At 45.4% G+C, this 12,785-nt stretch overlaps 1 protein-coding gene across 1 annotated transcript in view; it reads right to left on the bottom strand.

Moving 5' to 3' along the window:
* The window catches only part of LOC146345233 (vasoactive intestinal polypeptide receptor-like), a 171,271-nt gene that overhangs the window by 127,223 nt on the left and 31,263 nt on the right, over positions 1-12,785 (bottom strand). The window contains exon 2 of the mRNA XM_084859444.1: positions 3,273-3,369. Coding sequence (XP_084715570.1) covers positions 3,273-3,369 — 97 coding nt within the window. The remainder of the gene's footprint in view (positions 1-3,272; positions 3,370-12,785) is intronic.

The raw sequence follows: 12,785 nt of genomic DNA, 5'->3' as shown, positions 1-12,785 counted from the left end.
AAAATACAGATTTAAAACAGCACAGCTAAAAGACTAGAGTGCTAAAATGCTGGGAAAATAAAAAAGGTCTTCACCTGGTGCTGAAAGGAGTACAACGGAGGTGCCAAGCGAACCTCTCTAGAGAGATCATTCCACAGCTGGGGTGCCACAGCAGAAAAGGCCCTCTTCCTGGTAGTCACCCGCCTCACTTCCTTTGGCAGGGGCTCCCGGAGGACTCCTGAGGATGATCTTAGGGTCCAGGCAGGTACATATGGGAGGAGGCAATCCTTCAGATAACCTGGCCCCAAACTGTTTAGGGCTTTGAATGTTCATACCGGCACTTTGAATCTCTAAATAATCCGTAAGATCATCACAGGCCCTCTCTCCAGTAATCCCCCATCTGATCTCCGAAGGTGGGGCACAGGGGGAAGGGCCTTTGAAGGTGATCTCAGCAGGAAGATCCCAAAAGACCCTCTCCCCCATGGACCTTGTAGAGGAGGTCCATTACACACTGCCAGCGGAGGTAGCCTTCAAGGCCATGGAACGCAGTATTATCTACCGAACCTGGGCACCGGTCCTCAAGGTGAAAAGGGGAGGTCTGGCCCAGAGAAATGGAGAGTAGAGGGAGGCCAAGGAGATGTATCCTCTCCCCTACCCAGGGCAGCACAGGGGTCGGGACCAGCCTTTTGCATTTCTATGCTGCATTTACTCTATTGAAAATAAAGCAGAGCAAACAGAAAGTGTCAGGGGTCTGTGCCTTCTTTGAAGATGGAAGAGGGAAAGGCCTTTCAATAAATATTCAGAGAAAGCACAGACACCCAACGCTTTATGGTTGCTCTTCTGCCTCCAATTTGATGCAACACCTCCCCTGCCAGGATAATACCCACCCTGATTCGATGTAAAACACACCACTCCAAACCTTGGCAGCAGCTTGATTATTCGCAGGGTATTTAAAGGTTAGTTGCCTTGAAATACCCTCTTATCTCCAATCAGAGATGATAGCAAAAGAAGCTTGCCACCGGCGGGGGAACCCTTGAAGGCTGCATCTCGCCTGAGGGTTGGGGGTTCCCCATTCCTGAAATAGTTTCTGCCAAGATGCCCTGTGAACACAAGCTCATTACAAACTATGGGTTTAAATTCTGCTTAAGATGGGAGCTGTGGTTAGCATCAGTGCACCTGTGAAACTAAACCAAGGTTCATACCAACAAAAGAAAGATGTGGCGTGGATTGTTCTGAAAAGTGGTGGGCACATATGTTTCTGAGGCTGGCTTCTGAGTTTGGACATTAGTCATGGTCCAATTGCTGTGGGCTGTTTTTGTGATGTTCATTCTAGGCTGCAAGCTGGGGGAGGTTTTGCAGATTTCTAGATGAACACTTTAGGTATTGTTTCTAGCTTGTGTTCTTATGGTATTTATTTTTATTTGTATTATTGTGCTGATTATGGTTTATATTGACCTCTCCCACCACACACACACACATACCCCAGCTAGGGATGCTGGAGAAATTCGAGATGGACTAAGATGAGCTCGGATATCTAAGAACCCAACCTGTGGAATCCACTGCGGAGCGACCCCCTCAGGCCGTGGATTTTCGGATCTTTTTTTTACTTTCCCGGAATTTATGCGTATTTATTTGTAGGAAAATATGCACGTTCCTGCTGAGAAAAGTTGAATGGAATGGGGAATGATACCCTAACTGTTACATACTAAGGTAAATTCTGTAAATCATTGTGAAACCGATTAGGGAATTATTTGTGTTCATTTTCTGCATGACAGCCCCCCCCCACATCTGTCTTTGAGCAGATGATGGAACAAAAGGTGCCTGAAATCCGTGAAACACAGATGGAGTGGATTTTACACAATCCATACACCCCTACCTCTGTCCCCATTATATTAATCATAGATTTCTGTGTTGTGTGTTTAAGTTGCTTCAAGAGTGTTTTTTGCTGTGGGAAGTGATGCATACATATAATAATAATAATAATAATAATAATAATAATAATAATAATAATAATAATAAAGCATGGGTTGCAGGCAAGCAGTCCACACTGGCCCCATCAGGCTACTAAATTCACAAGTTGCCTCATGCACTATGCAACTTAAAAGGAACTCCTCACTAAAACAAGTAAAGCTCCTTGTCAGCGGATGCCAACCCACAGAGTTCTTTGTTTGTTCTGCGTGCAAACATGTCACTGTTCTTAAGCCTCCTTTAATCATAAAAAACTAGTTCGGTGACTCAGAAGAGCACAGGGGGAAGGTAAGTTAAACATACCTGCCTAAACTGCGGTGACTTAAAAGTCCCTCTCCCCGCCACGCACAGGGAGCTCAGAGCTGGTCTCACACTCTCCCAAGCTTCCATCCTGGAATTCAAAATGAACTGTATTTCATGATGCACTCTAGCCGTGGCATCCACCTTTATTCAGAGGTTGATAAATGAACTGGGATGAGGAGTGAGCAGTGAGATGGCCACATTTGCTGATAACACCAGATTATTTAGGGTGGTTAAAACAAGCGGTGATTGCAAAGAGCTCAGAAAGATCTCTCCAGACTGGGAGAATGGGCAGCTAAAATGGCAAATGCGGTTTCATGTAAGCAACTGTAAAGTGATGCACTTTGGGGCAAAAAATCACAACTTCATATATACACTGATGGAATCTGAGCTGGCGGTGGCTGACCAAGAAAAACACCTTGATTTGGGTGGCCCCATCAGCAAGCTCTGACAACAGTGCACAGTGACCCAGAATGGATACAGCGACCTTGTCTCAGAATGATACAACTCTACAGCAGCTTCTCAGAGTCAACCACTCACAGCTCCTCAGCCTGTCTTGCCTTGGAAACCATGATCTGATGCATGGCTTACAACAGGGGTACAGAACCTCAGGCCAGTGGGCCAAATCTGGCCTTCTGGGGTCTTCCAGAAGGCCATGCCCCTGGCCCCACCCCCTTTCTGCCAAATACCAATCATTTGCTGTTTTCCCGGCTTTTGTACTGTTTGTTCCCCATTCTGAAAGGTTGAAATGACTCTCGTAAGGCTTAGTTGCTGGCGGTAAGATCTCTAAACTAAAATATGCTGGTATTGTTTTGTATTTTTGGCCCCACCCTTTTGCCTTTGGCCCCACCCACCACTGGAACGCAGCCCCCAAGAGCTTCTCAAAATGGAGTTTGGCCCTGGGCTGGAAGAGGTTCTGCATCCCTGGTTTACAGAGAAACGATGCTTGCAGTATAACTAGGTCGAGATATAAACCAAGGCACGCAAAACAGGAGACAAATGCTTCTTCTTCTTCTTCGTCTTACCGAAAGTCTGGTTATCCGAGTCAGAGTGCCTCAAGCATTCATCCCGCTCGGATTCAATGGCCAGCATGATGGAGCATTCGGGGGGTGTGCCCCACACCTACAGGAAGGCCAGAGAGAAAGAGAGAAAGAGGGTGATTGTTTTTTCCATCGGCAGGGTTTGTTTCTCTTGGTTTAAAAACTGGTATGGTGTCCATCAGTTTAACAGCTGACCGGACAGCGAACTACCTCATAAACATAAAATACTCAGCGATAAATCTCAGATGTTAAGAACTGCCGGAAACTACCAGGACACACCACCGTGATCCAGCAGAGCCATAAAACCGTAAACTCAGAAAAAGTTCAGCGATGTGCCGGGACAGGCGGTGTCGAAACTCTTTCAGCCTGAGAGCTGAATTCCTTTTTGGAGCAGCTGGGGGGGGGGGCATTCCAGTGGTGGGTGGGGCCAAAGACAACAGAGGTGGGGCTAAAATATAAAAAATGCCAGCATATTTTAGCTGAAAGCTCTTACTGTCAGTAACAGGAGGGGCATTTCAACCTTTTGGAATGGGGGGAAAATGTGCAAAAGGTGGGGAACCCATCAAAAGACTGACAGGGGGAAGGGGCAGGGTGAGGGGAAAGGAGCAGGGCCATCTGGGGAACCTCAGGAGGGATGGATTTGGCTTTGGGGCTGAGGTTTGACACCCTCGGTCAAGGCCAAGGCTGGGGAACTTTGGGAGTGAGGGCCAAATGCAGATCCTCAGGCCTCTCAGTCCAGGCCTTCAGACTCTCCTCAGGCCACACCTGTTCCAGGTTACTGATGTTGTTACTCCATCCCATTCTAGCTGCACCACTCTGCGCATGCACATCTATGCCACGGCACCACTTAAAATGCCTTTTGAAAAGTGTGGCTGGAGCTGGAATAGGACTTGTTTTGTAATTTTTGTGAACCGCCCAGAGAACTTCGGCCATTGGGTGGTATGTAAATAAATATATACCACCGATGGCCTTGTAGGCCCCTTCCAACCCTACTGTTCTATGATTCTATGAAATAAATAAATAAATAAATAAATGAAAAAATAAGGCCCACTATATTGCAGCATTCTTCTACAGCAGCCTTCCTCAACCCCCCCCCCCCCGATGTTCTGGACTTCGACTCTAATCGGCCCCAGCTAGAATGGCTGATGGGCAGGAATGCTGGGAGGCAGAGGTCAGCCTTCCCCCAACCTGGTGCCCTCCAGATGTTTTGGACTGTAGCAGCCATATCAGGGGTCAGACTAAGTAGCCTCATGCAGTCTCATGCTTCATGTTCTTGCTGAGCTCTTTCTCCCTTGAATATATTGTTGTAAGCTGACGAGACACAGGAATTCCTTATCTTGTCAAAGGTCATACAATTGTATATCTTGTTCTCTGCTGTTCTCTTCTGTTCTCTCCTTATCATGGCTACCCTATAACCCAGTTCTTGTATTATAAACAATAGTGCTAAGAGAAGAAATGTTGAGGATTGCAACCCCATGCGGGAGGGGGAGGAGGAGCCGTTTCATATGTGTCACAATGTCTATAAAACCAATGTGCTAATGTAAATCGGGGCTTCTGGCTCTTTGGAAACGATTCCAGCCTTAAGCCCGCGCGTTAAATAAAGAATCTCTTTTTCCTTCACTCCGTGGTCTCTCTGACTCTGGGTTCTGCAACATAAATGGTGCCGTGACTCGGATGTGGCAGGCTCTGAGCCAGACAGGTGGCAGTTGCCTGCTCTTGATCGCCGCACCGGGAAGACGAGCTCGGCGCATGCCTCCCTTTCTTGGCGCCACCGACCTTTTTGTCGAGTGAATGGGAGAAAGCCTGCACCGGGATCGCCCAAACGGCAGCGAGCGGCAAGAGAACCTTGAGAAGCGGAGGAAGGAACTTGAGCCCTGCCTGTATCGCAGCTGCAATTGAGTTGAAACCCACATTGGAAGCCTTCAGGAGAAAGGCAAGTATATGGGAAAAAGAGGGCCCCGCCTTTAGGGAGAAAGGCCACTGGGCAGAAAAAAAGAGGGCCCCGCCTTATGAAGAAGGTCAGTGTTGGTGGTATACGTATACAAAAGAACCTACTCCTTGCGGGTAGAAGGGGGGCCTGATCACACCCCCGAGTGGGCGCCAGTACCTAGCACGCCAGTACTCAGTAGGAAGCTGAGGAAGCTGGGGAAGCCGTTTTCCGCTCTGGTAAAAAGTGGGAAAAGTGGGTGGCAGGGACATATGGATGTAGTGGAGAGATTGATGATTGTGTGAGTGGCTACTGCGGTTTCTGAAGCATACCGTTGACCGTCCGGGTGCCCAGGCCAGTAGCAAAGTGCGTGATGTGAAAAATCCTCTTGTGTCGGCCAGTGAGACCCCTTACTCACTGACCAATTCCCATTCCCTAATTGTGTCTGTCTTCAATTTAAGAGGGAGGCTATGGGTGGTGGGGGAAGCAAACCTTGCACCCCCTTGAGATGTATGTCAAACAAAGAAGGAAAAAGGTTTTTTTTTTTAAAAGATTCAAAATAGAGAGAGAAAACAGCAAAAAGCTCAAGGTCGAGCTGAGAGGAAAAAAAACAAGATCTGAGGCTGTTAATTAGAAAAATGTTGCAGGACAGTCTGGCTTTTAACAAAGCGTGGGAGCGTGAGAGTGTAAGGCCAAAGAAGTAGCTGTTAGCCTAGCGTGCCGAGAGGGGGGGGGGCAGGAAAATTGCCCACAACGTTCTGAGTTGTGCAACATCATCACCTCGCCTAATTGAGATGAAATCCCTAAAAAATGGAAACTGAAAATGAAGACCCAGAAGATGAAGGCAAAATAGAAAATAAAGGTGAAGAATCAGCCCCCAGAGCACAGGCTAGACCCCTCTTCGAGTGGAAAGTGTGCCATAAGACTGTCCCAAAGCAGAATGAAGCGGAAAGACCACGTTGAAGATCTCTGTCAAGGTAACCGTGTTTAGCTTTGAACTGTGTTAAAATTGCATAGAGCCTGTAGCTACTGACCATCAGCTATATGATTTCTGAAGAGCGTAACCATTAAGCTTTTGCCGTGGGATTCCCTGCAATGAAGAAATCTCACTGATTCGAGTGTCCAGTGTTACACTGCCTAAGTGTGTGTGCTAAAGAGACCGAGAAACCAGACAGCATGTTCCTGGCCAAGCCAAAATCGCGCTACTACCATGCTCCTGAAAGCTGCAATAAACTGTGTAAGCTGGGAGACCCAACCTGATTGAGAAGAAAAGAAAATATTGGAGCAACTGTCTTAAAAAACAATGAGATCTGTGTAGCTGGCTGGCTGACGCTGTCAGTGATGTTACAACTTTAAATTAAGACTGTTTTCCTGTTTGAGACCCCAGCGAAGAAAGCTGACCCGAGTTATTTGTTGCCCGTGCCAAAGCAAGAATTTGGTGGCCCTGTACCTCATCGTGTCCTGTTTTGAGCTTGGGATTTACAAATACAAACAAACTGAGAAGCTTGCCTTTGAAGTCCTGCAAATCACCCCACCGCCTCCCCGAAGATTAATGGCTGCCTGAAAAATGCAAGTATAAGGCGATGCCCATCACCCCCCAGCGTCCTGAGTTTCGGCACTCAGTGTTTCAGTGCTTTCGTGTACCAGGTTAGAAGAGAAAAAAAAAAAAAGAGTAAGTTTTTAAAATGTCTGTGAGAACCTGACAGAAGTAAAATAAAATTTACAGAGGAGTTGCCCAGGTTAAAGCGTCACAGCTAGAGAGCTGAGCTGTGCCGCTCTGTTTAGACAGAGGCCTTGCTAAAAAGTTAAAGGCCCTTGTCTGTCAAAAGGGGTGTAGGGCCACACTTTCCCTTTTTAAACTCATGCAAAAGTAGAGAGCCTTTGCTGGAAACATCACATCTTCATTGCCCAGAGCCGTCTCTGTTTGCTTCCATCAATGTCTGGGCTTTTTAGAGACACTCTGCACATGAACTAAAATTTTAAATTGTCAAAGACTTGCCATGAACAGTGCTATAAAGCTTTTGATAAACTTGAACTCTCATCGCTGTGGACCGTGTGTCTGTGTTTGTAGTCAGCTCAGTGTACAGCAGGCTGAGTTTGATCTGTGACTTTTAAATTTCCTTCTGCTAAAACTCATGCAGCATAGAGTTGCCGATGCAAAAATGGTGACCTAGAACTCTGCGTGTGTGGGTATGCCCGTCCCTTGATTTTAATGAGCCCTGAGCTTTCAGCCAGAAGAGCAGTATAATTGCTGGATCTGCTCCATCATGCCTTACCATGCAAGAAGTGTTTTCCATTCATTGTGTTAAATTGCAGAAAAAGTTTGTTGTATATATTTTATGATTTCTTAAATATCATAAAATATATGTGATATTTGCAGATTAGTGTTAGTTGCAACTCCAAATGATACTAAGTGTGGTTCCCAATGGATAACGAAGAGAAAAGACAAAAGCAAGTAGAAAAGAAGGAATAGAGAAAGTAGAAGACAGATAGAGAAAAGAGAAAAAGAAAAGGCAAAAGGCAAAGAAAAAACATTTGTAAAAAAGAAGCGTGGCCATAGTTGCCCCCAGGGTAAATTAAAAGCAGCTGATTGTGCCTGGAGCTTATTACCTGGGGTAAAGTAGCCACAATAATGTAATAGTTCTTTAAGATAAAGAAAATCTAACTAGAAGGAGAAGAAGAGCCTATCCCAAATGTGTGTCATTGGGACTAGTGTAAGGCAGAAAGGTTTAAGTAAGTGAGTTTAACTTGAAAAAGACAAATAAAGAAACAAGGCTGGTGCATAGATCAGAAAGTTTTATATAAAAAGTTTGAAACATGATCTGCAATACAGGCAGATCAGCAAAGAAAAAGAAAGCAAAAGAAAGAGAAAAAATTTGTCTTCCCATACTAATAAATAAAAAGTGTTATCAAGCACTTTGGGAAGCGAAGTTGTTTACAGGAAGCTGTGCCTGAGAACCAAACACTTCTAGCCTATGCTGAAAATGCTTGCTAGTGTTATGGGTAACATGTATAGTATAAAAACCCATTTAGCGCAATAGCTCGTGGTTCAGAGAAGCTGTCTGATCCAAAAATTAAGTACGCCTGTGTGCTGTAAGTTACCCAATAAAGTCTCCTTGTAAGTAACCCCCCTGCTGGAATCCCAAAACACAAGTTGGGCTGGAGCGCCTCACCCAGTATCAAACCCTGCTGTTAAAAGCCATGAAAGCAGGTATGAAGAAGTCAGTTAATATGACCAAAGTGTCTAAAGTGCTGCAAGGTGCCACCGAGGCCCCAGAGCGTACTTAGAGCGTCTTTCAAATGCCTATCGCCAGTATACCCCCCTCCCTCAGCCCAGAGGCCCAAAAAGACGTGGACGAAAGAAAAAAGAAGAAGACCCAGCAGAGGCAGAAGATTCTTAAAAAAGAACCAGTGTGCCCAGTGTGGACAAGATGGACATTAGTGGCATGAATGCTCAAATAAAATAAATCAAATACACAAAAGAGAAAACCAAAGGGGCCAGAATGGGCGAAGAGGGAGACAGCTTGAGAGGGGCTGTGACATTGACTTCATAATTGACACTAGAGCAGCATCAAAAGCAAGCAACAAGAAGTCCAAACACTAAACAAAGTTCTTCAAGCCCAGCGTCACTTTGTCTTAGAAAATAAGCCATTCCCATCACAGAAGTTCATCCTTTCCAACCAAGAGTTAAAGTATGAGTTAAAGAGGGAAAAATAACCCTTTGACTCCCAGATGGAAAGAACTCAGAACTGTCATACTTTCCACCCCCGCAGCTATGAAAGCAGCTAGAATTAAACCCTGGATACATTGGACACGAGTCAAGAGAGCGAGAGGGGGAAAGTAGACTATAAACAGAAATCCTGAAAATCCTTTAAAAATCATTCTGAAAAAGCAGTAAGAAGACTCAGGCTAGACCTTACTGTGGACACACCGGGAAACTGTCCCCCTGCGTACGGTCAGACCTGCAACTGGAGAATTGAAGAAGGGGACTAGACCCTACTGCAGCTTGCCAGGTGAATAGCTGCCCTGCGTACGGTCAGATCCCAAAGAAGATCAAACATGCGTGTTGTAGTGTTAGTAGTGTTGCATTGTGTTTCCTTAATAAGGTGCAAAAAGGGGAGTCTGCCCCTAGAAAAAGAAGTTTGTCCCAGTGATTTGCTGATAATTACTGGCTTCACCTGGCTAACATCACGAGAGTAAAACATTTTTGTTTGCCAAGAGGTATACCTGCAAACAGGCTTATTGGCTCTTGCCTAATACCTGTCTGTAGACATCCTGGGAAAATGCAAAAAGATACCATGTTAAAAGTTTATGGTGTAAGTTTAACTTATTCCCAAAATGCTAATTGGGGCGTGGTTGCAAAGATCCTACCCCCTACAGAGTTCACTCTACGCACCCCCATCATTGCTGAAACAAATGCTACGTGTGCACAAATGCTTAATTGTCAAAAAATTTTCCAGAAAATACAAAGCTATCCCTGGCCCCCTTCCACTGTAATAAAATTCAAAACATATCTTTTAATGATGCCCACATACTTTTGCCTCATGGATGGTTTTAGACATGTAATTCCTGCACTTGGTCATTTATTCCTGCCAACTTGTCTGATAACCACCCATGTTGCCTCAGCCGCCAATTGAACTGGTGCCAATTCTTCCCCTGTAGCCTGAAAAAATCCGTCAATGGCAGCCTCGAGCACTCCAACTAACTAAAAATTGTAATAGTCATGTGCAGTTATATTTTGACTCAAAAAAATTGGCCTTAGCAATGTCACTGGTTAAGGTTCCAGGTTTAGCCTTGGCTAATGGTCTAAAGAACAACTGGTTAGCTTGCAGCTTAGCCAAAAGCATAAATGCCACCTCACAAGCATTGTCATTGTTAAATAAAGAGTTGCGTAATCTAAGAGGTGCAGTTCTAGAAAATAGAGCTAGTATAGATTACCTCTTCCTTCTTCATCATTTAAGTTGTGAGACACACCAAAAGCTCTGTTGTTTTAACTTAACTGATAATGGCAATGCTGTAGATGAACAGATCAACAAGCTGCACAATATAGTAGCTAACAAAACAATAAGACAAAACAATTAGCTCAATTAGTTAACCCCTTGGCTTCCAGATCTTAGCTAGCTTAAAAGCATTGTTCATCCTAATTCTACCAGTATTGTTCATAAAAGTTCTGTTATGTCTCTGCGTTCCTTGTCTTATGCGCTGTTTAACCAATCTGTTTTATGTCTCAGCTAGTAAAACTGCTGCCCTCTGTGCTCTAATAGCCCAACAAGAGGCTAAGTAATATGTATGTCACAAAAAGCTTTGTATAGTTATCAGAAATGCTATAATTGTAATGAAATTATGCATTTAAGGGGGGAATGTAGCAGCCATATCAGGGGTCAGACTAAGTAGCCTCATGCAGTCTCATGCTTCATGTTCTTGCTGAGCTCTTTCTCCCTTGAATATATTGTTGTAAGCTGACGAGACACAGGAATTCCTTATCTTGTCAAAGGTCATACAATTGTATATCTTGTTCTCTGCTGTTCTCTTCTGTTCTCTCCTTATCATGGCTACCCTATAACCCAGTTCTTGTATTATAAACAATAGTGCTAAGAGAAGAAATGTTGAGGATTGCAACCCCATGCGGGAGGGAGAGGAGGAGCCGTTTCATATGTGTCACAATGTCTATAAAACCAATGTGCTAATGTAAATCGGGGCTTCTGGCTCTTTGGAAACGATTCCAGCCTTAAGCCCGCGCGTTAAATAAAGAATCTCTTTTTCCTTCACTCCGTGGTCTCTCTGACTCTGGGTTCTGCAACAGGACTATAACTGAGAACATTCCTGACCATCAGCCATGGTAGCTGGGGCTGAAGGGAGATGAAACCCAAAATATCTGGAGGGCATCAGGTTGGGGGAAGGCTGACCTATGTATATGTTGGGTCTGCCACACCCATCCTGGCCAACTGCTGTAGAGGCTTTCACCAGCCTGCAGCACACTGCTGCAGCTCACCAGCCTAGAACACACCGTTGCTGCTCGGACCTGTTCTGAAACCATGCACACATATCTGCATGTGTAGATTGGTAAGAAAACCTGACAGTCAGAATGAGAGTGCCCTCAGCCCCCATGAGTGGTGGAGGAAGGGGCAGGGGAACTCCTTGGGACAGCAGGAAGGATCCGATCCTCACGGCACCAGTGGCAGGCCGCCCAGCGCTCTCTGGGCCCCTTGTATATGCTGAAGATTTCCTTGCAACCTAGAGATGTTTCCCTTTATACAGCTGCTCTCTGCCTACTCATCCCCCCGCATTCATCGTCAGATGAGCCGAACGCCCGGGCACATCGTCAACCGTTCCTTAGCGTCGGGGGTTTGTGTGCATCTCCTTAGCATATATCACCTGCTAAAGAGCAGCTGGCGGGAGGGAAATGCACAGCAGAGAACAAGCTCATGCTGCCCAATTAAGTGGTAAGATGGAAAGGGTGGAATCGCTCCAGTGCACCAGAGAAGAGAGCACAACAGCCGAAGTGTGGAGACAACGGGGCTGCTCCCAGCTCACATGTAAATGAACCTATAAAGCTAGGGCTCATTTACACTTGGGCTTGCACTGAGGCACTTATGTCAAACACACATGCACACGCAATTCCGCTTGTTGCTGTCTCTTTGTTTTTTTGCTTTATGGAGATCATTTGGAATTTGCACCCTTTCCTCTAAAGTGTTTGCTGTTTGCGCCAGTTTGGTACCATCGCAACTAGGGATGGGTGAACGTGCTTGAATTGCCACGTTTGCGTTCCTGAATGCAAGCAACTGGGTTTTTTCTTGCTGAAAGGGAAAAATGTTTATTTTTAAAAGTGTGCACCCAAATGTGTACTCCTCTCACTCATTACAGCAGAAAAATGTGTCCTTTTTGAAAAATGCGGATTTTCAGCAATGTGCGTTTTTTGAATGGGCTTGCAGCTTTGGATATGGGCTAACATTTTCTCAGAAAATGCATGCACATTCACATCCGGGGTTGCATGTCTGAACATTTTCTGAACAGAAACTAAATTCTCACACATCCCTAAGTGCAACTGATGAAGGTAGGAGGAACCAAGATTTTACCCATCATGACTAGCAAGGTAAGTCTCACGTGTGCTTGACTGCACACTCCAAGGAGAATGCCTGCACAGAGTGATAGAATCATAGAACAGTAGGGTTGGAAGGGGCCTTTAAGGCCATCAAGTCCAACCCCCTGCTCAATGCAGGAGTCTAAGTCAAAGCATCCCTGACAGATGGCTGTCCAGCCTCGTCTTGAATGCCTCCAGCATGGGAGAGCCCACAAGGTCAAGTCTTGTTAAGATCTACCCAGGTACAGGGCTCTTGCATCTGCCTGTGTCAGAAAGGGAATCTCCCTCTCTCCCTCTCTCTCTGCTGTGTCCCATCTGCAAAACATTTTGTAGATGAAATAGCTTGCATTTGTTCTGCCAGGCCCCAGAGTAATACAGATCTAGATGGAGTGTCCAATGCATTTGCTTCTCCAGTTTTGATGGGTAAGTTTCAAATGTTGTTTCCCAGGAGACCGGGCAAGATTCTTGGAGATTTGAGGCTCTCTGCTTT

The sequence above is a fragment of the Heloderma suspectum genome, chromosome 5 (assembly GCF_057233095.1).
Source record: "Heloderma suspectum isolate Gila_16-S chromosome 5, 16-S_ref, whole genome shotgun sequence".
In the NCBI taxonomy this organism is placed as follows: domain Eukaryota; kingdom Metazoa; phylum Chordata; class Lepidosauria; order Squamata; family Helodermatidae; genus Heloderma; species Heloderma suspectum.
Note: the sequence above shows the minus strand (reverse complement) of the source record. Positions and strands in the feature narration are given on the sequence as shown.